Source organism: Erpetoichthys calabaricus, chromosome 8 (genome assembly GCF_900747795.2).
Source record: "Erpetoichthys calabaricus chromosome 8, fErpCal1.3, whole genome shotgun sequence".
NCBI classification, from domain to species: Eukaryota; Metazoa; Chordata; class Cladistia; order Polypteriformes; family Polypteridae; genus Erpetoichthys; species Erpetoichthys calabaricus.
In genome coordinates this window covers 109,332,327-109,360,312 of record NC_041401.2, presented here as the reverse complement: position 1 = coordinate 109,360,312, position 27,986 = coordinate 109,332,327, and the positions used below count along the sequence as shown (strand labels likewise).

Here is a 27,986-nt window from a genome sequence, read left to right as displayed (position 1 = left end):
AGTCTGAGACCAATTACTGGTCTAACTGTGTATAAATGATTTCAGAAAAATGTGGTATAACTGCCAATAGAAATGGCATAGTTAAAAAATGCATATGCGTTCTTGTGCTTACATGTTTTCCTGCCACATCCAAAGACCCTCGGTAGAATGCTGAATTGCATTAAGTTGTTTGAAAATTGTACGTTCTATTATGTTCTCATGCTACATAATATCCCATGTATTTTGTATTTGATGTGTGTATTTATAATCATACTTTCTTGAATATTAAAACAACAATCCTACTTTATGAAACTCCAAAATGCCATTTGGAACAGATAAAGGGAAGCTTGAGGTTTGCCTTTACATCTTGGCACTTGTCTGTCAGGCGGCTCTGCTGACACCTGAAAGCAAAGGCAACGGAGAAAACACAGCTGGTAACCAGCCTGAAGACTCTGAAATTGTTTTTTTAGTTTCATAGGACTATATTTTTATAATTTAAATATAACTAAATATACATGTCAGTTTGTTTTCCATTTAGCTGTTTCAAAAACAGGTTAAACAAATACAAATAAAGAAATACTACTCTACAGACATAAACAAATCAGAAATCAAATTTTGTACAACAACCAATAAAGTATAACTTTTGAACAGTTTGAGCCTGAATTCCTCAAGGTGAATTCATTTCAATTTGGCCACCACTGGTTCAATTGTGCTGTTCAGCCCTTCCCATCATGCATTAGCTCATGCTCCTGAGCTTCGGGACCAGCAGTATCTTTTGCCACTTTTAGTCGAGCCTGCTGCAGTACAAGTTGGGACCCAGGGTCCTTCCCCACACCTTCCTGGGGGTCCTTGCCATCAATCATCTCCGGGTGGTGTCGTTGAAGATGCTTTACCACCTGAAACCTTTGCTTAGCCCGATAGGAACAATGCAAGCAGTAAAATGGATGTTGTTTAGTATGAGTAAGGTAGTGATGCCGCAGCCCGGCAGCCCACCGGAAGCCACGCAAGCACACTCGACACACGTAAGGGCGATCGTCACTGTGCTTTTTCATGTGAGTTTTGAGAAGAAAGCGTGTCTTGAAACCCTTGCCACACTGTTCGCAAATGAATGAACGAGCTTCACGATGGCGGGTCTCACGATGGATCCGAAGGGCATCTGCTCTGTTGGTGCAGTAATCACATTCCTCACACTCATAGGGTTTGGCACCTGTAAATAAAGGCCAAGTGAACATCAGAGATAAAGCACTTGTGCATAGAAGCCTGCAAATTTGCAATTTTTTGTTGATTATGTCAACGTCAAGTGGTCAAGCTGCATTTTTCTGATGAATTATTGTAGGCAGCCTGTTTTCAGTTAGCACTTGATAACCTAGAAAGAATAAACTAGCTCAAAAATATTCTTTCAGGTAGAAAAATAAAGATGGTAGAATGTTTTATGATTTAGCAGAGGCAGTGAACGGTTCAAATATTTTCTTGAAAACAAATTACTGAGAGTTCCATTACAAAATTAACTGACTAATGAGAAAAGGATCAGGATGAATTCAAATTGGCCATTTTCAAAAAAAAAAAAAAAAAAAAAAAAAGACTTCGGACATATAAAAAAAATCACAGCTGATCAAAATTTCTCATAAACTGATACTTCTGCTTAGCTGTTTTTATTAGGTCTGCAAATATATGGTGTTTTCAGGATCAGAGTTCACCACCCCGTTGGCACACTGCAGACAATAATGCCAGTGGGAACCGCAAGGAGAAAGTGATAAGCCCACAATGGCCTTTACATAGTGCACCTCTGCACACTATGGGGCAGTAAGTCCTGCCCTTGAGACTGGTACATCTTCCAGTAAGTAAAACTTCAAGGATATCTGGGAGAGGGCAGCACGCTTGAAAGGATGGTAGCACCCTAATAAAAGGAGAAGACAGTAGGGACATTGAATTGGAGACAATAGAGACCCTCCACCAACCACCCCCCTTCACCCCAAAAGGGTTCAGTATACCGCACTCCAATAGGGTGACCCTGTGGCTGTAGAAGACTAACCTGACCCAAAAGGCCAAGCCATAAAAGGTGCTTATCATGCACTGACACATTAATTCTAGAGGTGTTCTGGGTAAAGGGTTCACTGTCCAAGCTGTGAGAGAGATAGAAGGTATGAGGAAGAGTACTTGGTGGTATCAGGGTATGTGAAAGTGGGAAAGCCACCTCACCAAACAGCCAAATTCAAAGAATGTTTTTGTGTTTGTCATTTTCTTAAGTTCTTTATTATTATATAGGTAATATATAATTCATTGCATTCGTAGTCTGAGTCCCGACCTGATTGTATGGGTGGTCACCTACCAGGTAACGCATGTGGTTGGTCTTCTATTCGGCAAACATCTGCCACGGGGCCCTCTTCAGTTGCGAGAAGCAGAGTACACGTGTCGTGTACTCTTTGCATTACTTGACAGTAAACTATGCAACATTCCATGATCTGCTTCTAGCAACTGAAGAGGGCTCCGTGGCGGATGTTTGCTGAATGGCAGACCAACCACATGCATTACCTGGTAGGTAACCACCCATACAATCAGGTCAGGATTCAGATTACGAATGCAATGAATGTAAATACTCCGATCTACAGGCTGTCAAATAAATGAACTACATGCTGTGGCGCAGCGTAAAGGGACTTCGTCTCTGACGCCTGATGAGCCCAAATAAGGGCAAAACACGTGTTGCGTACTCTGCATTATTTGACAGTAAGCTATGTTTTATATATATATATATATATATATATATATATATATATATATATATAAATAAATATATATATATATATATATATATATATATATATATATAGGCAGGGTGGTGGCTCTGAGGGTAGGGATTTGCCTCAGCAATCGAAAGGTTGCCGTTTTCAATCCCGTAAATGCCAGAAGTGATTCCACTGCATTAGGGTCTCAAGCAAGGCCCCTTAACCAGCAAATGGTCCGTCCTGAGTATGACGTTAACCTGCATCCAGCCCTGGATGCAAGGAAAAGTCAGGTGTTGGTGGCAGGATTGGCACTCCAGCCATCATATATTACAAAAAAAAAAAAAAATTCATACTGCTCCATTCCATTCAAATTAGAATGGTGCTGTTACACAGCTACACTTGTGTCCTAAATTGGGATCCTGATGTGGTTCGTCAGGATGTAACAGTGCATACACCCAACCTTTCTATATCCACTTTTCTGTTTGTTGCACTTAACAGCAAATGGGCTATATATACATTCCATGATTGAATTCCTAGAGGCATTTTTGAAAGTTTAAATACAATTGAATTATATTTTTAATAATGTTATGTTGTCATTATTTTAAAATTTTCACATTACGTGAGGTGGAGGTTAAGCACTTGCATAGCATGCAATCAAGTGAAAAGAACTGAAGAGACATTTTAGGTATACATGTGCTGAAGGGTAAATTTAATTAGTGTGTTGCTTGACTTACTTTTTTTCTATGTTAATTAGTGTTCCCTTATTCTAATTTTTATTTATTTTGTTTTTTTTTTCTTTCTTCATCATGTAAAGCACTTTGAGCTGCATTATTTGTATGAAAATGTGCTGTATAAATAAATGTTGCTGTTGACTGAGTGGCACTTTATGAAGGGTTAATAGCTGCAGCGAATTCAGTAGCAATCTCTTCCCTTTAACTCTATTCTCCATTGTGTTATGTAATGAAAAATATGATACAAATCAAAGAGAAGCTCGTTTTGAAACTTACATCAGACAAACATGTGTATTCCTTATTCCTCATTGTTACATTCTATGCATTGTACTTCCGGATGAGCATTCATTGATTCATTTAGTGGTCACCTCTCCTGCATACACAGCCCACCCCTCTAACCAACAAGAGAATCAAACATGTTTGATTTTATCCTTGTCAGTTGCAGACTAGTTGGGCTCAGTCTTTCAGGATGTCAAATTAGATGGCCGGCTTCACTGAATATATAAATGAAGGCTATGACTGAAAATTGCTGGAAAAGTCATCTAATGTGAAATAGCCTTAGGACAAGAAGCAAATGTGGTGAACGGTATGCTGGACCATTGGGCAAAATCACTCATTTAATCAGAAAAGAGTGTGCTACGTAAAATCCATTAACAGAAACCAATTAATAAAGTTCTGTTTTAATCGTATTATTTGCTAGAAATATGTTAAAACTGTGATTGGTTGGCACAACTGCCAGTATTCGTACCATGGATCTTCTGGGGCTTGTACTGTGGCTAGAAAACTAAATGTATTTTTTTAATTAATAAGTAGTTGATCACTACATTTAATTTTAAAATAAACTTTATAGGAGTTGTAAACTAATAGCTTCAATTTCTGTTGAAAAAATTCTTTATTAATCATAGTTTTAGAAAATAAATAAATTAAATGTGACAGGGCCAAGGCCGCAACTGTAAACAGTCAGACTCACCTGTATGTTTTGTCATGTGGTACTTTAACTGGTTCACCCATTTACATTTGTATCCGCATTCTGGGCAAAGGTATTTCCGCTCTTCCTGGTGTGTCCGCATGTGGTACTAAAACAGAGATAATAAATTACACATTATTCAAAATTTTTTATTCACCCAAAAACTGCATATAATATGGAATGTTCCATCAAAGCCTTGCATCTTCAGTACATCACAACCTCATGACTGGAGACAGAAGAGAATATTCATCATGAAAAAATACTCAAAGTACACCTTTAACCCGGAGATCATATTAATCAAGACTCAAAGTAGAAGCAGAAAAAGGGCAGAAATTCATTTCATCACTTGTAATTAGGGAGTCCATTCCTGGGCTCCCAGATTCTCGGACATTTTTAATTCCCGCATATGAAACTGCTGTAATTCCCAGGAAAATGGAAACGGGCAAGCTTGCATATATAGTGTGTAAAAGTATAAAAATCGATCAAGAAATAACAGAGTTATAGTTGAAAATAATTAAGGTGGCGCCATTGCTGCAATTTGCACTTCATCAGACAACAGCTTTGAACAGCAGCTTGAAATTGCATCCGCATTATCTGTGCCAAGAAACTTGCCATCACAGAATGATGACAAAAAACTGGATGCATCAGTAAAAGCTGAAATGGCGGTGTTTCAGTGCAACAGCAAGCGTGGCCGTTGTTTAGAACAAGTGTATCAGTATCTGATGATTGTGCCGCCTACTTCAGTGGAGGCAGAGCGTACTTTCTCAGCGGCTGGCATACTTCTGCACGAAGGTGCGCTCTCGCATGGACGACCGCACGCTGGACACGTTAATAATAATAATAATACAGTGATCCCTCGCTATATCGCGCTTCGCCTTTCGCGGCTTCACTCCATCGCGGATTTTATATGTAAGCATATTTAAATATATATCGCGGATTTTTCGCTGCTTCGCGGGTTTCTGAGGACAATGGGTCTTTTAATTTCTGGTACATGCTTCCTCAGTTGGTTTGCCCAGTTGATTTCATACAAGGGACGCTATTGGCAGATGGCTGAGAAGCTACCCAACTTACTTTCTTTCTCTCTCTCTCTCTCTCTTGCGCTGACGTAGGGGGGTGTGAGCAGGGGGGCTGTGTGCAGCTGCTTCCTGAAGGACATGCTGCACCGGTGCTTCGCATACTTAAAAGCTCAAAGGGCACGTATTGATTTTTGACTTTGTTTTTCTGTGGCTCTCTCTCTTCCTGCTCCTGACAGAGGGGGTGTGAGCTGCCGCCTTCAACAGCTTTGTACCGGCGGTGCTTCGCATACTTAAAAGCCAAAAAGCCCTATTGATTTTTTTTTTTGACTGCTTGCTTTGCACTCCTTTGAAAAGGAAGATATGTTTGCATTCTTTTAATTGTGAGACAGAACTGTCATCTCTGTCTTGTCATGGAGCACAGTTTAAACTTTTGAAAAAGAGACAAATGTTTGTTTGCAGTGTTTGAATAACGTTCCTGTCTCTCTACAACCTCCTGTGTTTATGCGCAAATCTGTGACCCACGCATGACATTCTAAAAATAACCATATAAACATGGTTTCTACTTCGCGGATTTTCCTATTTCGCGGGTGGCTCTGGAACGCAACCCCCGCGATGGAGGAGGGATTACTGTAATTCATTACATTTATATAGCGCTTTTCTCAGTACTCAAAGCGCTATCCACACAGGGAGGAACTGGGAAGCGAACCCACAATTTTCCACAGTCACCTTACTGCAAAGCAGCAGCACTACCATTGCGCCACCTGTGAGGTCGTTGTGCTTTCTATGCTCTTATTACCGTAACTAAAGATACATGTACTTCTATGACAGCATTAAATGCTTGTAGATAAGGTTAGTCTTTTTTTTATGCGTCAACATATTGCAGTAGTTTTATTAAAAATAAGTGTTGGTTGTTCTAAAACCGTTCACATGTGAGATGCCCGGGAATGAAATGCGGGATTCCCGAATTCCCAGGAATGGATAAACCCGTCCAGGAATGGATTCCCTACTTGAAATATCTAAAGGTAAAAACTGAAAGAACATTTCTGACTCATTTTGTACATCTGCTCTAACTGCAAATGACGAACAATGAGCGGACAAAATCCATCCAGCATCTGCATATACCACCACAGTGCATGGACTCTATTTTTATTGCTATAGGAGTGGGCTTCTGCCTGCACTTAGAATTCTTGAGTGCTTTTCCTATGGTTACTCTGGTTTTGTCCCATAGTTCAAAGAGATGCAGCTGGACTGACAGTCCAATTTAAATGGGCCTGCTGCTAAACATTAACCATTTCAAATAGAATTTACTCGTAAATGTTGAACATCAATGAAATGGCTATGTAAAAATCAGGAATCCAAAAATAAGCCACATCTAATTTATTCATCCCTAATGCAACACATTTACAACCTTACATGAAGAGTAATCTCTTACATATCATCCATGGTTTACCAAGCATCCCATCCAGGACAAATGCTGCTCCCTGCCTAAGGATAATGGGAGACTGAAACACTGGGACAAACAATCTCCCAGTGGACTAGGTGGTGGTGTTCCACTGGCCTGCAACCAGATTAGCTCCTGCAGAGATTAATGGAAGATGTAGTCTGGGAAGACAGCCTTGCTGGGTGCCCCCAGGGGTGGTCTTCCCTACTTTTTGGCTGCTCTGTGTGATCCGTAAGTGCCTCAGTGTATCAAAAGTACACCCTTGTCAAGCGTGAAAGGCATCAGTCTAACTTACCCAGGGAGCAGGGGTCAGAAGGAGGTGGACAAAGCATGCTGGAGAAGAGTTGAAGAAGAGAAAATGGAAGGATGGACTAAACTAGACTGGATTATGCTGGGCTGATTAAAAGAAGCCTGTTAAAGTAGTGTTACAAATAAAATAACTTTATTCAAACCCGGGGCTGTGTGTTGACATTTGGAGGCTCTGACACACTGCCTAGTGGTCATAGGACAAAAACTATTCTCCAGCTATCTCTATTTGTTCATTTGACCTAAGAAAAAGGGGTTTGGGAGGGTGTCCTGTCTTCAATTCAAATAGTCATTCCCATTAGTTTCCTGTTTATGTGTGTTGATTATTCCAGAAGTATATATTTAACATTACTTTGGCAAACATGAGTTTTCTATGTTTTGTGCAACTGGATAACTGATGTGTGGACGTTAGATTATTTTTCCCCATTGACACTTTTAACATCATTCTGTTATATCTTTTATTAAATCAAACATATTCTGCATGAAAACATGAGATTAAAAGCTTTCTCAGCCACAACTACAAACTACATGGGTAAAGTATATAAAATGTATATAAAAAAGTATCATTTTTATGTGGAGTTTTCTTTAAAAAATCTGTGTATTTTTTAAAATGTAATTGCACAAAATTAAATTATTCTATGTATTACTGCAGCAGAAAGTTATAAACTGCCGAGCAAGGGTGAAACATTAAGCTGTTAGTGAAATGTGGCCTATCAATAAGTGGTAATACATTTTTTTTATTAAATTAGGGAGAAACAGAAATTATGCATCTGTATTTCATTGTATTGTTCCCTGTATTGTATTGTGATACCTTTAATTATGATACATAAGGAAGCATGGTCAGTACTGGTCAGAAGCATTACTGCTGAGATCAGACAACAATGCAAAATGAGGATAGGTTTTTTCTGGGTCTTGTCATGCTAAAGGACACATGTACTGGCAAGGACTATGTGAGTTGACGTGCTACTGCGTTATGTATACTCCACTGGGTCTAAAGCAATGTGTGTGTCTGGCATGTTTATTGGATGCCCCAAGTACCTACAAGCAGTGGCATCACCATAGGTCAGTGGAAAGAGTGACCTTGGAAACTGTGTAAGGTTCCTCTAGGGCACTAGAAGGCAGCTTGCTTAGCAGTTGTCAGAGTTAAGTGACCCTCTTAGTTGTACTGACTTCTCCTAGACAGGGACAGAGGACACATCAACCCCCATGACTTCCTACATGACTGTGCTGTCACTCAAATGCTTGCAGCTAAACAGTCTGCCAGGGAGTTCTGAGGTTTTACAGCTAACGATGAGTGCAGGCATGGGTGACACCAGAAGCCATTAGATGAAGTACTACCTTGGGGTCACATCAACCCCCATGACTTCCTACATGATTGTGCTATCACACAAATGCTTGCAGCTAAACAGTCTGACAGGGAGTTCTGAGGTTTTACCGCTAACGATGAGTGCAGGCATGGGTGACACCAGAAGCCATTAGATGAAGTACTACTTTGGGGCCTAAGTAGAAGTCAACCCCTAACCTCAATGTAGTTCTAGGTGGGACAAGAAGAAACCCTATTAAGTGGAAATAAAGCTTTGTTCAGGTGGAAATCCTGGTAAAGTGGAACTTGGAGTACAACATTTGGCAAGAATGTATGGTTGTCTGCTGCAGACTGCCCAGAGTTATGGGTTCCTGTAAAGCTCTCCAGGTCTATGTGTGGGTGCTCAGACTGTATTATAAAACCTACAATGCCAGTAAAACAAAAAACATTTAAGTGATTCTCAGACCAAGTCATTTCACTTTACGTAACACCTAAAAAGTGGGTTATTATAATCCAAATTGCTCGTAGCAAAGTGTGTTGGATTACAATACACTTAACAGCATTACTTTTAGGCTTTGACTACAAACTGATTTATCATTGTTGAAGAAGAGAAAGGGAAATGATGGCACATCCTAAGGTTATTTCAAGTACTAACCTTTAAGCGTGAAGGATCTGCACAGGCGTAGCTGCACTGGCTGCATTGGTATGGCTTCTCTCCAGTGTGAATGCGCATATGCCAGGTGATCTTTTGCCGATTCCGTGTTGTGTACTGGCAATCATTGCACTTGTATAGGCGGGTTCCCCCATGAGACCGCACATGTTGTTCAAATACCAACTGGTGACTGCAAGCAAACTCACAAGCAGCACACTTCAAAGGTTTCTCAGTAAGTGGACCATTCTCATGGTTTTCAAGTAGGTGCTGAGCAAGCAGTTGGCGCTCCCTTGCAGCAAAAGGGCACAGTGGACATCGCTGGCTAAAATGAGTCTTACGATGTTCCTCTAAATCTTCTCGAGTTTCAAAGGAGGCTTGACAAGTAGAACACTGCAATTGTGGATGCTTGCGCTGTAGATGACACTTTAGAGTCACTTGGCTGTGGCATGAGAAGCTGCATTGTGTGCATGTGAGGCTAGTAGACTTCTGGTGCTTTCGCTGACTATGCTGTTTCAGTGCGGTTTCTGAACTAAATTTGGCTGAACATTCGGTGCACGTGTGTAACAAATCTCCTGTGTGGCAACTAAGAGTGTGTCGGCTTATGTCATTACCATTGTAACCACTGTAATCGCACAGCTGGCAGAAATGTGTTGGCCGCTTCTCATGAACACGCTGATGGTGAAGCCTCAACTTTGAGTTTGTGCCAAATGTCTGACCACACTGTTCACAGCAAATTCGTCCAATGCCAGTGTGCAATGACTCATGGGCTTCAAGGCGATAGCGGCGGGTTGTGCTGAAATCACAGAATTGGCATCTATGTGGTTTCAAACCTTCATGTTTAAGAGCAACATGCTGGAGCAAACAGCGAGTCTGCTTACAGGTAAACGGGCACTGCTCACAACAAAGAAGAGGCTTCTTGCCCCCTACAACAGGCTGATGTTTTTTCTTACTGTGCAACTCTCTGTGACGGAGAAGGGAAACTTTTGATTTGCCTACAAAGGAACAAAGCTGGCATTGAATTTCATTTGGTTTGAGGCAGCCACGTTTTACGTGACTTTCCAGGGCTCTCTTCTGGTGGCATGTAAACGAACAGCTGCGGCAGGAGAAACGGCGGTTTTTCTTTGTTGTTTTATTCTTCTCATTATCCTCTTCCTCTTCACTGCCTGTACCATCCCCTAAAATGTTCCCAGCATCCTGTGGCACTTGCCTTTTCTTGGATGCCTCCAATCCTCTATGTAGCATTGTTTCAGTAAAGGTCTGATGAGGGAAAGTGCTGAAGTGACGTTCAATGGCTGATTGGCGGGAACACACAAAAGAACACCTGCTGCATTTAAATTTTTTACCCTCCTGATGATACATTACTGAATTCTTCATCTTGTTTTTGAAGTCAGAAGAATCCATGGTGACCTTTTTGCGAACGGAAAAAACTGTGTTTCTTGCTGCATTGGCTGTACGTAACGTTTTCTGCTCTGTGTTGGTTTCTTGCTCTTGATTTACATTGGTCTGAGGCATAAAAGAAGTCAAGGCTGAATGCTCACCTTTGTCTTCAGTAGCTTTGACCTTACGGTTTCCAACTGTGCCAGGTTTGATCAGTCCTACATCCAGCTGTATGGCTTCCATTTCCGTTTCTGCAGACAGAACTGCTGTACAGTTGTCATCTGCTATTGATTTTTCAGAACTAGTGGGTGTTAGCCTAGTAAGCCGTTTGCCCCTTCTGGAGTGAGCGGGACATTTTCTTAACCTATGCGAGTCCAAACCTCGCTGTTGTTTGAAAATTGCACCACATTCTTCACAGTTGAAAGTAACCTTCCTTGCACGGCAAGCAGACTGACAGTGCAAAATCAGTGATGACTGTTTACGTGTCACATATGTGCACCTGTCACATCTAAATATTGCTGATCTAGTTTGGACAACAAGCATCTGAACTCTTCCTTCAAGTACTAATGCCTCTGCTTGTTCTTTATCTTGCTTTCTCAAGGCCTTAATCAAACAGTCGGATTGCAAATGGTTGCTTTCCTCCTGACCTTTACCCATAGCTGACGGATCTTTTGAACTGTCTAAATTAATATCTACCACCCCTTCCATCTCTTCCATGTCACATGTATGACTTCCTGACAGACACTGCGGGCTACCATCCATGTTGACCTTGTTCTTTTCCACTGCAGTCTGTTTAAGCTCCACTTCTAATGTAAATACTCCGCCTTGTGAGGCATCACACTGATCCTCATGCTCAGTTTCAGGCACAACCTCCATTTCCTCTTCCTCCAGTTCCTCATTTTGGTTGATTTCACTTATGGATGCAATTTTGATATCTTCACTCTGATATTCCACAGCACCTGATACTGTTAATAAAGTTTTGCTTCCTTCCTTATCCATTGTAAAATTATCAGTATCAAGCTGAACGGTGGAAATTGGAGTCATTACAATGCTGTAACATTCTATCTGGTTATCTGAAGGAACTTCAAGAACAGTCTTGTCTGTTACAACTATTTCTTGGCAAGATTCGACAGTCTGACAAGTTTCTGAGGGCCAAACCTGATTACTGGTTGCTGAATCACAGATTTGAGGGGATTCTTCACTGCATAGTTTTGTTTGGGACTCATGCATTTCTAAGGATTTTGTTTTAAACTCTTCTATGCAACCAACTCCAATTTGTTGCTCTTGATCTGGCAGATTTTCTGATGTTCCTGAATCTACAGCACATTCTGTATCAACAATATTGGAATTAAGCAGGTGATCATCAGTAGACTTCATGAGTTTAACAGGGGAATCATGTTTTTCACTATACCTTAGAAAAATATCTGGTGTGTTATTGTTCATTTCATGACGGGCATAGTTTTCTAACCAGGCTTTATCTCCAGGTACATAACCATGGACCTTCCTTTTGTGCAAAAATAGGCTGGTATTGCTGAATGTTCGATAGGCACATAATGCACAACTGAATTCTCTTTGCCTTGTGTGCTTGCAGTTTTCATGGTTTAGCAGGGCTTGACGATAGTGAGTTCGATAGCTACAGTATTGGCACTGGTGAAATGGTGTCTGATGAGTGTTGCCCTGTGAGTGTTTCACACGCATATGTTTTCGCAGCTCGTATTTACGCTTGCAAGCAAATGCACAGACTTCACAGATCAAGGTCTTGTCCTGGTGTCTGAGCTTGTGACTGCTCAACTGATCTGCCCGATGGCAGCGATATGAACACTCATTACACTGGTACCTAGAAAAAAAAAAAATCAATAATTCTATTTGCATAAAAAGAAAAAACAGAAAGCCTGCCACAAGGTAAATAATTTGTAGTTACTAAAAAGTATTAACACTTAAAATGTATAGCACAATAGTCTCATGCATCTGGCATCCTACATTCATGCACCCCACATTCTTCATGTCTGCATGTTACAGTAACTGGTGCTTCTAAACTGGAACCCTGTGTGTGTGTGTGTGTCCTGCCAGGTTCTTCCATGACATTTGACAACTACTGGGCCCTTGAGCAAGGACCTTAACTTGCAATTGTTCCGTCCTGAGTATGACGTTAACCTGCATCCAGCCCTGCAAGCAGGCCCTCCAACTTGGTGGCAGGATTGTCACTCCAACCACTGTTTATATATAAAAAAAAAAAAAAAAAAAAAAAAACTCACACTGTTACATTTGATCTAGTGTGGCGCTGAGGTGTCACCCATTGTTGTCATGTGGCAGTTGCAGCAACGCGTTGTATCAGTGCATGCACCCAACCTCTCTCTCTGCCACATCACACTCCAGCACTCATGGCTGTGAATATGATTAAGCAAGGTCTGGGAATATTAAGTTAGGTTTCTCATCCATTCATTCAAGCCTGCTTAAACCATTCATATAGAGTTACAGCCAAACCCAGCAACATCAGGCATATGATTGAAACTGGTACATGGTACCAATCTATCACAGGACAAACTCATATTTTTCTCATAATAGGCCATTACTTCTAACTGTAATATATAATTGGGGGTAAAAAGGTCCTAAACTACGAAGAACTCACCGGAGGTCCCCAATATGCTTTCGCATGTGAACATTGAGGTAATGCTTCCATTTTGTAATATAACCACATTCAGAGCACATGTAGTTCTTATCACTGGAATGAGTCAGCATGTGTTTGGACAGGTAACTCACATCCCGGCAACTAAAGTCACAAAGTCTGCACTTGTGAGGCTTCTCTCCTAGGAATTAAGATAGAAAAAAACACAAAATTAAATCATTAACTTGTTAAGCAGCATATGAAAAGAAATTACACAAGGAGTTTAATTAAACAATATATAATCGATACAGTACAGTATACACCTATTGATGATAGACACTAGGGGTGCCAATTGCCAAGCATCTCACAGTTTGATACTCTCTTCAGACTTTGGTGATGATTTAATAAAACTGCAATTATTGTGCTATTATTTCTGAAGTATTATGATTTCACTCTGGATTGTATTATTCCCTTTTTATACGCATATGTTAAAATCACATCCACTTAAGCAAAAATGTGCCAATCTGCTACACCTACTTAAAACAGCTTAAATCTTTTTCTAATTATGTAAAGGGATTTCACACTTATACTGAAAACACTCACGATACGTTGCATAATTCACAAACATACATTGGTACAACATCTAAATTTAGTTCTGAAAAAGTCCTTGTGAAATAAACTGTTAAATTTGTAATAGTCTTGCCCATCAAAAATTTGGTATTACAATGTTTCACATTGACAGCATTGCTTAAAATTTACAAGGGAATGTTTAAAATTCTAGGACCTACATAAATGTACATTGCCATGACACACATTAAGAACATTAACTTGCTTTTTAACTGTAATAAATATTTTCATAAGCAAGCAATAATTAAGTAGGGTGCAAAAACATTTCTCTGCATTTTTTACAAAAGTATTACTTTCATTTGCTCATTAAGTTTCTGTAGAGAAATGGGATTTTATTAGGTTATAATCTATAAACTTTATATTTGATGAGACAGATTACAGAGAATTTTTTAAGTTATTAGAACTGTATGTTTTAAGCTGTAAGTGCACTTTTTACAGAGACAAGTTGTCCTTCTGATCTCTGTAACTGTTATTTAAACTTATAAAAGAATTATAAAAGATCCCTTCTGTTGTCACAAACATGTGTTGGATAAACGGAAGGCATTTTTTGTTTTCTTTTACTGAAACTCAAAGAGGACCTTTTTGGTTATACTTTTTATTTTTTGTTGCAGTTCCATGCTGCATAGGGCCAATTGTATTAAAAAATAAAACAGGACTAGCTGTGTATTTTTTTAAAATGTATACAAAACGCTTAACTTTAGAACACAATTTGTATAGCAAATGCATATCTAAGATGTTTGTGAAGGAATAACTTCGACTTGAAAAACACTGAGCGTATCCTTTAAATCATTCTAAATTCTATACATTGCACAACTGTCTACATCAGTAGTTCCCAAAATCAGCTTCACAGTCGGTGAGTCATTTTATGTAAAACTGACCACACTCTGTTTAGCTGGCCTTTCTTCTTTTTGTATTCTGTATACAGCGGTGTGAGATTTATGTTACATAAATAAGGTAGGAGTCCAATTAAAAACTACAGCCAAATTGGGGGTCCCCCAGGGACTAAACTTGAAAGCCACTGGCCTACATAAAAAATTCTAAAGCCTATCCTGAAATGTATTAATCAGACACAAGAGTAAACAGATAAAATCAACAAAAGTTTTAGTTGTTTACGAGATTAACTAAACCATTCTGATCTTTAACAACAACAATTACTTATGAACTTAAAAAAACCAAAATCCTGAATTAATAGTTAATTAAAATAGTAGTAAACATTGTATCCCATTCTATGTTTTGAACAGGCAGCTCACCAGTGTGAAGCAGTCGGTGTCGGCCAAGAACCCTTTTGTGTGCAGTGGCAAAGCCACAGTCAGGACAGGTGTGAGTCTTTTCATTGGCATGCAGCCGGCCGACATGCTCAGTAAACTCCACAGGATTAAAGGAGGAAAAGGGGCAGAAAGAACAACAGAGCTCTTCTGACCCAGGGTGCCCCTGGCGCTTGTGCTTACGATATGTGTGCTTATTAGAGCAAGTAAAGTCACAATGTGGGCAATGAAAAGCTGCATGGGTGCGGTGGTGGACCTCCATTTCATCTTTGGTTTTAAACAGAGCACTGCAGGCATGGTGGCGACACTCAATTGCCTTCAGTTTGTGAACATCTTTCAGATGTTTCTGAAACTCTTTCTTATCTTGTGTTTCAAAGATGCAGTCCTGTTGGAAGCAAACTAAGGATTTTTCCTCAGGTAAAGTGTGATGAGACTTCATGTGCTCCTTAAGAGCATGACTCAGCCGGAATGTTTCTCCACATGAGGGGCAGGGGTACAAGTCAGAGTAAAAGTTGGTTTCATCTTCATGCATGCTTGCCAGGTGACGCTTCAGTGAATTGCGCTCCACTGCACTATAGTCACAGAGATGACAACGATGGGATTTTTGCCCAGCTTCTCTTAGAAGATGGACATGCAGTTTGCTTTTGCTGGTAAAGAAACGTTGGCAGTTGGGACATTGGAGGCTTGGATCTGGAAAGTGAAGATGCATGTGCTCCACTAGATGGGTTCGCTTCTTGAAACAACGGCGACACTCAGGGCAGATATGGGTACGGTAAAGGTGTTCCATGCCCTCAGCTACATCCCCTATTTGGAAGAAAAAAACAAAAAAAAAAAACAAACATATGAACATTGTTTAATGTGATCAAAGCTACTGGTTTTTAGCACAAGAGTTTTTTTTTTTTTACTTGCCCTGAAAAGGTGAAGTTCTTGCAGGTCTTCATGTTTGGTCTTTAATGGATGTTTGTTTCAACTAAATATATAGCTATTTGCCAGCTTCTACATTTTTGTGTGGATCCAAAACTGAATATCAGTACATTTTTACTGTTGTTTCCTTAGAAATGTCTTGGTCAGCAATTTTAAGACTGTTCACTCATAATCGATAATGTAGAAATGTTGGTAAAGAAGTCGATACTCTTCACAATTGTTATTTGAATCTAGTGTCTGTTCTTTGGTTATGGTCATTATTTAAAAAAAATGATTACTTCTTTTAACTAAAAGCCTTTTGAAATTAACTGAAAGCCTTTTGAAATTAACTGACCATTTTCTGATTTTGTTCTGAAGTCAGGAAGACATTACAATGTATGAATTACACTTTAATTTTATTGTTTCTGTAATTTACTCTCCTACTTGTGCTCAAATATGGAAAATTAAAAAGCAGACAAATGTTCAGATGAACAACAATGTTAAAAAGGAGCATTTGTCTCTGTGTCATGTCCTTTTCTGTGTTCACTTGTAATTACTTTTGAACCCCACAAAGTTTGCTTTACCATGGGATTGGCAAAATCACAGAAATATTCATGAACTTCAGAGATCCTGACAAAATGCATTCAAGTCAACAAGAGAGGAGAAATTGAACTAGGTTTGAGTGGATTCTAATTATAAAAGAGAATTGTGAGGGTCTGTAAGGGGTACAGAAGCATCTGCTAGCTAGCTACATTAGATAGTTTATTGTTGCTGAAATTGTGACTTGAGCCGTGAGGGACTCTGTGCCACTCTGCCTCAATCAACTAAGGATTCATGCAAACAATAACGACGATAAATAATCACAAACAAAAGAAAACACACTAAGTCAAAAAAAATCTTAGTGTGAAACTCCAGTGAAACAATAATAATAATAAAAATAATAATAATAAAAGATGTATTACAATTTATAAGGTGTTGTTATCTTTTTGATGGAATAAAGTGTGAACCGTCTGCACAGATAGATCAGACACAGCTGGCTCATCTTTTTTTGGTATTATTATTTCACAAGATCTCCACTGGGAAGTTTAGGGCTCCTTTAAGGTTTGTTGTGAGTAGGGGCCGCACTGCATCACTAATTGCTCATATAGAATATTTGGCCTGGAGAATATAATGAACGTGTACCAGCACCCCCAGAGAGCCTGTGATACAAATGTCAGTGTTATGCACCGGTTATAGAAGGTTGGGGTTGTAGGCTGTGATAGAAGTGATCAGTGTTATATATTTCAGGGGCTGTGCCTGTCACTACCTGATGTGCGCTACATAGAGAGGAGCATAGCATGTGTCTTCACTGTTGGATTACACAACGTAAAAATAAACCTATGCAGAACAACAAAGTAATTTCATAAACTTCTCATTATCATCAGCTAATGTACCCCTTAACCGCCCTCTGCCGGATATATCCGGCAGCGTAGCTTTAATGCTCACGCCTTACTGCCGGAATTATCCGGCACATTTGCCTGTGGTTATGTGAATGCCTGGCGCGGGTATTATTACTACGTTGTATTTCGACAACTCTGCGCTTGTATTGGCCGATCACGTGATGTGATTCGAAAGTGAAAGCTGTGAATATGGCGAAACGTAAACTGACTTCAAGTGAGGTTTTGCAGGCGATTTTGGACAATAATTCTGATCATGATTGTAGCAGTTCTGAAGAAGATTTTAGCGACAATGATAATCAGCAACGTGCGCTGCATGATACAGTGAATGACGGCGCATCGGATGATGGCGATGAGTGGGTGTATCCCCAGCATCTCAACTGGACTGCTGCCCGAGGTGAACTACCTTTTCTGCATCCGTTTGATGCAACGTGTGGCTTTACTGTTGATGTAAACAATTACACTGCTGAGCAGTTTTATGAGCTGTTTGCGTCACCTGATTTGATCAGACATTTTGCTCATCAGACAAATCTGTATGCAGCACAGTTTATTGAGAAAAATCCCAATTTACCTCCACATTCCCGTGTTCATGCTTGGGTAGACACTGATGAAAACGAAATGAAAAAATTCATTGGGATTTTGATGTTGATGGGAATAATCAGAAAACCAGATATTGAGATGTACTGGTCTACAGATCCTATGTATGCAACACCTATTTTTGCAGCTATCATGACACTTAACCGATTCTCTTTGCTGCTGAAATTCTTTCATTTGAATGACAACAGAAATGAGCCAGATAAGAAAGATCCAAACCGCGACCGCTTGTTCAAGCTACGTCCTTTGATTGACCATTTATTTGAAGCATTTCAGTTGCCCTACATGCCAGGACCGTCAGTTACAGTTGATGAAAGTTTATTGTTGTGCAAGCCTGAGAAAAGGTATATTTTGTGTTTTATTATGTGTTTGCCCATTTCTAGAACTTGCACAACATTTAGTGGTCAATACTGCTTGAATAAATGTAAAAAATATAAAAAAAATGTAAAAAAGTAAAAAACCGAAAATTGTTCAGATTTCGCCTGGCGTGGGGAATATTTAGGGCGTTGGCGGTTAAAGGGTTAAATGGAAATACTGCAAGTAACCTTGTCCAAATCCATCTTGACTAGTGATATCATGCACAGAGGTAGCAGATCAGTCATCAGAGTATAATAAGGTGAGAATGTTTACAGTATACATGCATTCATACCATAGCTGGGGGGGGGTGGGGTCTAAGATGGCCACAGAGTGAATTTCCAGGAAAATATTTGGCAAATATGGTCACCTGTGAATACAACATATTCACTGCAAAAAAAACAATATGGCATATTTCTCCGATCAACACTATTCACTAACAAACAACCACTTAAGTAAGACATTTCAGAAGATATAAGAAGCAAAGATTCTTAACAAAAGAAATTCAGGTCAAGTCCAATAAAAATAGCATCCATCTCTTTATGAATATATAGATTAGTAAGTAAAGTTAAAACTACGGTAAAAACAGCATACTTCACTGAAAGAGAAATCCAGTTAAGAGTAGGAAGTGCTCAGAATGAAAATATGTAGGCATTGCTGTCCTTCCGGGAATTGGGATTGAGCACCACAGGCATTCTTGAAATAAAGCAAAACAATGCAGGGTGTGGCTTTCCTTTCCATACACAAAAGGATTGACAATTGCAGACTGAACTGCCACTATATATACAATACATCAAAGACAAAATTACACAACCTTTGAAGTGTTTCTCCTTTGAGACTGGGGCTGTTTCAACATCATTCTGTTCTTCTGTATGCTGCACTTCACACTCCATCTGTCTGTTGTTCTGGTTTACAGTTCTCCTATCTTTTCCTGGAGGAGGCTTGCCAGATCTAGGGGTTTGCTTTAGTGCCCTAGCTTTGCTCCTTGCAGATTGTGGAGACACATTCTTCCTTTGGTCGGACTCTATTTATAAAATGAAAATGAACACACAAATGTGACATTTATCTCTTTTTGTAAGTTTTGTAATTTAAAAGGAAAAAGTTTTAAAACAGTGGTAAAATTAAAACTAAATAAGTACAGTATATAATTACACAATGTTTCTTAAAATCATACTGGACAATTTATTTATGCTGATAGAAATATTTTAACTACTTATTAAGAAAGTGCTTGAGGAAGACAGCACATAAAACAAAGTGGAAAAAGAATTTCTCTAAATTTTACAGTGAATGTTATCAGATATTCACAACCTAATATAAATGAACTGTAATTGAAAATATAGCATAATATTTCTTTGGTTGTATACTTACTTCAGCTATTCCATAAACAAAGTCACCTGAAAGTACAAAGTATAAAAAAACAAATCTCTCTTGTAATACGTTTTTCAGATTCCAATGGAGCAACTCTGGTCCATTCTTACATATCAAAATTGTTTCAAATGCATTTTTGAGGGTTTCCCATCATGAAATGTCACAATACAAGGGTATTAAGTTAGGATTTAAGCTCTGTCATTCTAAAATGTTCAATTGTTGCCTTTTATCAGACATTGCTATTCTTTTGCATTGTTGTATATATGTTTGATATTAATGTTTTAGATAACACGGCTATGTTTCACGAGGCTGACAGATGGCCTGTTTATATATTCCCTTGTTAAATTTATTAGTAGAAAACAGAATTTCTGCTTGACCAGGTTCTGTTGCAAAAAACTGCCATGCTTAGATTAGATTACATATACTTTATTCATCCCAAATCGTAATTAATCCCAGGGGGAAATTCACATGATACTGATATGAGGTTTATTAATGTAATAATGTAACGTTTGGTTTTGTTAAGACATAGTGCAACCAAAGTTGGACAATTTTGACTCATTTGTTCATAGAAACCTTGATAATCATCAAGATGTTATCTGGCAAATGCAATATATGTAATATAACAGTGCTCTAAGTGAGTAAAGATTTCTTAGTATTTCATTGACACCATGGGGAAATTTACTATCTATGCAGTTTTTTTTGTGTTTTTTTTTTTGGATTGGTGGTAGAGTCATATACTCAATTTTGAATAACAGACACCTCCAGGAGAATTTCTGGACAAATGTTTTCTTACTCTGGAACTGATTTAGCCATAAAAGCCACATACAGAAAATTCACTATTGTTCCAAGTATTCTGCATTAATGAAAAATTACAATCTACCTGTGAATCAGTACAATCCCAAAGCTTTAGAACTATTTTACCAAAATAATAATCATCCATTTGTGTTTTTTTTAAATACCTTTTAATTTTTAATTCACGTGCCTCTTAATCCTATGTGGTGAGAATTTCAGAGTGGTCATGTGGTTAAATGATAGGCCTATTTTCACTAAGCCTTCACTATTTACTAAAGCTGACCCTAGATACCCCTTTAATTTGACTGACTGGACTAAAAGCATATTAACTGGTAACTTTTTCACACTGACACATGCTGGCTCACTTTATACTCCTAACACACCAAATGTTGGTATCTTTGTTTGGTCTGGGAACTTTACATTACAACTAAAATCCACATGAAGACCTGGCTAAGTTCAGTCTCAAAAACATATTAAGATTTCACGATTTAAATAAATGTTTTCCCTATTAGAAAAAATAAAATAAAGTTCAAATAAGGTAACTAATGCAGCAAAACAAAGAAATGGCTATATATACAAAACTGTTAACTGATCTTTCTGTAGTAGAATGTTATTTTAATCCCAAGAAAATATAAATGTCACAATATCTAAACTGGTTATATATTCAGAGCAATGAAAACTGTATTAAGACAGGCAGATGCTAGAATACCTTTAAAAGGCAGCTTCATGATGATAGAGGCTGATTCAGTAGCTAGAGGAAGCATTTCTGCCCTCTCCTGATCTGTAGGTAGCAATTCTGAGTGATTTTTACTAATGGTTCCTTTGGATTTATTGCTTCGTTCCACAAGTAGCTTGCCAAAATCAAATGCCTGGCTGTTTCCCTTAGGGTCTACTAATTCAGTTTGTGTAGGTTCATTCCTTATGGACTGTGCCTCTCCTAACAATAGGAAAAGATCATTAGTGGAATTATATTATGTATCAACAAAAACAAGTCATCATCAACAATTCTGTTCAATAGGGAGAAGACAGCCTTTAGACTCAGTATACGCTTTGATGCAGCAAATATGCACAATAAAACATATATAATCAGTATACATATATGTAATGATTATTATTAATAAAAGTCACATTTAAGTAGAAAGGTTTTTATGTGACTACTACCAAACACAAACTATAGGATAGCTGCTTCAAATATTAAGTGACTACAAATGTTTAATTCAAATATAGAAGAAAGTTATTTATCTAAAGATTACTGAGTGAAAACACCTTTGGATAACCTAGAACCTCTCGATTTATTTTGCACCAAAAGCCAGCTATTAATTTAGGGGTTTTCACAAAGACTATATTTACTTGAATATACTTTCTGACTCCAAACAGTAATGTTTCTTTAGACTCAACATACCTTATTTACATAAAAAGCACAACCGGAGTGTTACAAGGCTGTTTTAATGGCCTTATTCAACAGCTACAACTTATTTAATAACTGAAATTCAACTATTATGATCTTTATTGTAGTTAATGAAAGTACGGTTAAATATACTATAAAATGCAAAAGGTTACATTTATGAAACTCATTTAAAGCATTTCTGCAGTCACGCACATGAGCATACTCCTCTCATATATATTCCAGTTTGTACAAGAAGGTTATTATTTTTAAAATGGTCAGAGAATAACATAATGCAAGCAGAAAGAAAATCTAAGTGCAAGTAATGGCAGGAAAACTACAACAATTATGAATCTCCATTATTTTGTGTTATACAATGTTAGTCCACAAAACAAAAAGCACTAGCTAAAGTAAGTGAACAGAACAGAAATGTTCCTGAGGTTCCCCTTGACTTTGGATGGAAAAACCAGCATTCAGCATTAGGCAAAGGAGAACCTCCTTCTACAAAGTATGGTATATTTGGATTTTTTAAAATAAATGAGGGAGTAAGAAAATCTCAGGACATAATGGACAGACATAAAACACTTCTTCCATTGATGGTGTTTACTTTCTACTTAGACTCTAATGCAGCACAGTGCAAAGAGGAGAAGAGAAAATATTGCCATTATAAAAGGCCCGAGTACATTTCTGGCAAAGGTATAAGCCAGTTTTCAACAAAATGTTGAGGATCTCTAAGAAGAAAATTAAAAGTTCAATTCACTGTAGTGAAAACCTCACATGTTCAATCTGTGCAACAGCTCCTAAATCCGAGATTAGAGCAAACATTAATTTTCAGAATATAATGAATGAGAAACACAAATTTGTTAAAACCAAACAGTACACACTAAAGCCTTTATAGGCCAAATGTCTTACTACAAATGAGACTTTTATTATATCTACTCAGTAAATGATACTGCAATAAGAAATCTATTTATTTACCACTGCTTGGGTCATTTTTTGATATTTTCTTTTCAGAACAACATCAAAAAAATGCATGCAAGACTTTTTTGTACTATCACTATACTGACTGGGTACTTCTGGCGATATCATTGGGTAAAACAGTAGGAATGGAAACTTTCCACTTTTAGCAGCACTAAATTTATAAAAGAACATGATTCATTTTACTTTCTGGAATATACTGGTATAACAGATGAGTTTCCTACCTTGTCCATTGCTGTTTGTATTTTGTTCCAGGTGTACCACAACACCACTGTCTACTCCCAGCTGTACACTCTCATTAAAATTTTCACAGGTAGCAGTTACATCTTTGAGAGGTTCTTTAGTGCTTTCTTCACACTCCATTGCACATGTTCTAATAAATGTAATGTTCAGCAGAGATGAAACTGGGCGCAGTACAGCAACAGCAGGTGATTCAGTTCTTTAGGGAACTACTTAACAGCATACTGCTTTAAAAAGCAGATAGTCCATAACAGAAACTGTAGTCTGAGCTGCAGCTTCATCATTCTGAAGTCTTTCTAACTTCTGGTGCTGACTGCTCCTAATATCAGATGGAACTGTTTTTGTAGAGACCTGTTTCACAAAATAAATACAAAATACAAATCATATTGGTATTACAATTAATATTGGCCACCAAAGTTCACAGTAATATTACTCATTCAAGACTGAAAAGCAGATGGCAGACCGCATGATGTACTGTCTAATCTATCTGTAAAATGTTTTATGGTACTGTTCACTATGGAAAAAGTTACATACTCTCTTTTGTCCATCCTTCATGCTTTGCTTTTCCCCCTTGTGAATGTATTGATAAAAGGTATGACACTTGTGGTATTTTTATAATTATATTTTCATAGCCAAAAAAACATATTTGCTACTACTTTTATCATAAAAACATAAGAATGCAAAAGTATCTAACAGTTGTTATCGTTGAATAATACAAGGAAGGGGTGGCTCTACAATTTAACTCTAAATGTTGAGATTGTGTAGTCATATTTATAAAACCGTATCAATGAATATCTCGATTTTAGATTAATAGGGTCGATGAGTGTTGTTTTGCTGAATGACCTGTTAAAGTCAAAATTGTTCTAATGAAAGCAAATACTTGATGTAAGGAAGACAGATGTTTCAAGGTAAGTCTGTTATAATCACTAGTCATGGCGCTGGAGTGTGGCGATGTGGTACATGCTGAATAGCACACACAAGTAAGACTTGCTCTGTACATATAACAATATTGAGCCAATGAACCTATGAAAAGATATTCTCTCCATTTTATTCCATAAAGCAACAAAAAACACAGTAATGCAATTTTGTTTAAAAACACACTACTAAAGAATTGAATAATGCACTACTGGAGAAATACTGTATATTATATTGTTAAAGTATAAACTGTTTCATGTGCCCTGTGTGTGCTATTCTTTTCATTTAAAACAGGGTAACCCAATGTGGCACAGCCAATTAATCAAGTTTAACTGAACATGTTATTTTGTCCCTACTGCATTTAATTTGCTCAGACTCAAATGTTCTTTTTTTGCCTTTTTTATGGATTTAGCAATTGCACTTTTACACTTTTTTACACAATAATTTTTAGATTACACTTACAGAAGTGGATTAGTTGTCCTAACTTTATTTAAGATGTTACACTCTTATACTTTTATAGTACCCACTGTTATAGTAGCTATATCTATTTAAACATTATACATAAGTAATTGTGTATTTAAATGTTGCACGGTTAACTAGTAACTGTTTTTGTTCTTGTAATATTCATTTTACCTACTTCAAGATTGCATAACAATATACACTTTTTATAGATCAGCAAAACAAACACGATCACATTTTACTCAAAGTTTTACTATTTTATACTTCTAAATCTGTTTGTCAAAAAGATCATACATGAAATTTGTCCAGATTAAACAAAAATGCATTCAAACAGTACATTAAAGAATTTACTACTGATTTGGATGAAAGATTTTCTGCTACGGGCGGCACGGTGGCGCAGTGGTAGCGCTGCTGCCTCGCAGTTAGGAGACCCGGGTTCGCTTCCCGGGTCCACCCTGCGTGGAGTTTGCATGTTCTCCCCGTGTCTGCGTGGGTTTCCTCCGGGCGCTCCGGTTTCCTCCCACAGTCCAAAGACATGCAGGTTAGGTGGATTGGTGATTCTAAATTGGCCCTAGTGTGTGCTTGGTGTGTGGGTGTGTTTGTGTGTGTCCTGCGGTGGGTTGGCACCCTGCCCGGGATTGGTTCCCTGCCTTGTGCCCTGTGTTGGCTGGGATTGGCTCCAGCAGAACCCCGTGACCCTGTGTTCGGATTCAGCGGGTTGGAAAATGGATGGATGGATGGATGGATTTTCTGCTACAGAATCAGAACCTAAATAACAATCTCTTGACTGAGAGATGGTGGTAGGCGGGTCAATCCTAAAAATGTCAACAGTCACCTTAACGATTCACTGCTGGATGGCAAATGGAAGGCAGACTATGCCATTGTTAGGCAATTGTTTTTCATGGAGCTTCCTCAACACAGGGATTTACTACTTACAGAAGCAGCATATTTCTTTTCAATTTCTTAGACTTTTTCACCAACATAAAACAATATCACATTAAAAAAAAATTATTTTGAATTTTATTTTTTTCTAATAAAAATATTACAGTGCTGAATCTGCTGTTTAAGTGAAAATTTAGAATTGGTTACAGTTTTGAATACTTCTTCAAAACACTGAGAATGCACATATGATGTGCAGCCATTTCCCAGCGATCAAGAAATGCTTTGCAGAGCAAACAGTTTCTGTTATTGAGGGTTTGTGTCATTATATCTATCTATCCTACAGAAAACATGCAGAACATTAAAAATAGTACAAAGTTTGAGACAGCTGAATCCTGTACACACACAGGACTGACACATGTGCCACATTGCATATATTACCTTAATATTTAGCATTCTTTTATTAATATAAGCCAATCACCTTTGACCTATCATAACTGGGCTTATATGGAAGATATACAAATAAAAAGTAAAAAAGTGTATCATCCCAAAAAGATGGCATATACAGCACATATATATATATATATATATATATATATATATATATATATATATATATATATATATATATATAGTGGAAGGTAGCCCGGCAGACATCGAAGGTTCAGTCACCAACGCATGTTTATTGTACATTTTTCTCTATTTACAGTGCACACAACCCAGTACTCCCGTACCAATCACCCTTCAGTCCTGGCCTCTCAACAATGCCTTTCTCTCTTCTGACCTCCTCCATTCCTCTCCACCAAGCTCTGTCCTCTTCCACCTGACTCCAGCCATTGAATGGAGGGTGGTGGTCCCTTTTATGCTCACCTGGACGTGATCCAGGTGCCTCCCGATGAACTTCCGCTAGCACTTCCTGGTGTGGCGGAAGTGCCGGCTGAGCACCTGGAAGCACTCCGGGTGTCCCTGGCATTCCTTCCGCCAGCACCTCCAGGTGTGGTGGAAGTGCTGACGTCCTGGGCTCCTCAGGCATTCGGGCGCCCCCTGGCGGTGACCACGGGCCCCTACAGGGTTGAGCTTTCATGCTCTGTTCCCATGGTCCCCATACCAACCAGGGCGGCTGCCCCCTCGTGGTCTGGAGGAGGCATAATCCCTCTTCCGGTCCTTCTGGGTGTCCCAGCTGGGTACCGCCCCCAGCCGCTCGGCACTATATTATATATATATATATATATATATATATATTCATAGCATTCGTAGTCTGAAACACAATGGGCGAAACACGTGTCGCATACCCTTTGCATTATTTGACAGTAAAACATATATATATATATATATATATATATATATATATATATATAATCACAATTAACTCGGAAACAGGAAGATATAGAATATGTGATATATAAAAGGCGGGCGGCACGGTGGCACAGTGGGTAGCGCTGCTGCCTCGCAGTTGGGAGATCTGGGGACCTGGGTTCAATTCCCGGGTCCTCCCTGCGTGGAGTTTGCATGTTCTCCCCGTGTCTGCGTGGGTTTCCTCCGGGGGCTCCGGTTTCCTCCCACAGTCCAAAGACATGCAGGTTAGGTGGATTGGCGATTCTAAATTGGCCCTAGTGTGTGCTTGGTGTGTGGGTGTGTTTGTGTGTGTCCTGCGGTGGGTTGGCACCCTGTCCGGGATTGGTTCCTGCCTTGTGCCCTGTGTTGGCTGGGATTGGCTCCAGCAGACCCCCGTGACCCTGTGTTCAGATTCAGCGGGTTGGAAAATGGATGGATGGATATATAAAAGATAATAGGTGGTTGAATGCAGGTAAACAGTACAATCTATGATCATTAGATTAAACGTGTAAATTAAAACCTTGCTTAAATTTTGATCCCTTGCTTTGTAGTTTTTTTTCTACAGTATATTGTTGAAATCACTGTCTTTGGACATTGTCAGTGTATGTCACACACTTTTTAAAAATACCATATTGAACACTAAATTAACTGTTGAGACAACAATGACAACAACAATTACACCACTACAAACCTGTCAGAAAGTAACATTTAGCAAATCAATCATCTGGATGTAAAACATTTAAATGAAAATAGTCCCCGTTTCAAAAACAATACAGATCGAATAGTTTATGCCTGAGAAAGTCAAAATACAGCAATCGGTACCAAGCGGTATGCATAATCTGGTAGGATACGGAGTCCATAGTCACGTCTGTTTGCCATACTTGGCTGTTATGAAGCATATAGCCACCATGGCCCTATAAACCGAAATTCTCATCCAGGGAAGGGAATTGTTAAACGTAATATAATGTTTAAAATACCAAGGCCGCGGTATCTCTTTTGCTTCTTACTAGCGCTGTGAACACCGGATCACAAACCCACTCAAGAGAAGGAAATTTATAGCAAGTGCCGCGGTCGGTATCTGACAGTGGGGTTAATCCACGAGTTTCCCCTTTCATGTGTACACCTGACCCTTCCTCTCTCTTACACCATATCCAATGGCTGATTTAACATTCGTTGCGCAGAAACATTTACACGCATAATAGAAAACAATGTGCGATGATTTATTGATTGATTTATTTACTTAACAAACAAACGGCCCAAACTCACCACGAACATGTCCTCGTCAAGTTTTTACAGGAGACTTTGATAGTAGTAGGAACTGTAAGTGCGCGGCTTCTCAATCGGATGGTAGAAACGG

The 27,986-nt window shown here is 38.7% G+C and overlaps 1 protein-coding gene across 1 annotated transcript; it reads right to left on the bottom strand.

The window, feature by feature from the left end:
• Positions 1–437: 437 nt before the first annotated feature.
• znf142 (zinc finger protein 142) lies at positions 438–27,986 on the bottom strand. Its single transcript, XM_028807248.2, has 9 exons — positions 27,896–27,986; positions 23,026–23,392; positions 21,149–21,376; positions 19,094–19,303; positions 14,978–15,796; positions 13,125–13,302; positions 9,122–12,332; positions 4,404–4,509; positions 438–1,186 (listed from the first exon to the last, which is right to left on the bottom strand). Exons 2-9 carry the CDS (start codon positions 23,162–23,164, stop codon positions 696–698), a joined length of 5,382 nt encoding a protein of 1,793 aa, XP_028663081.1. The 5' UTR covers positions 23,165–23,392; positions 27,896–27,986; the 3' UTR covers positions 438–695.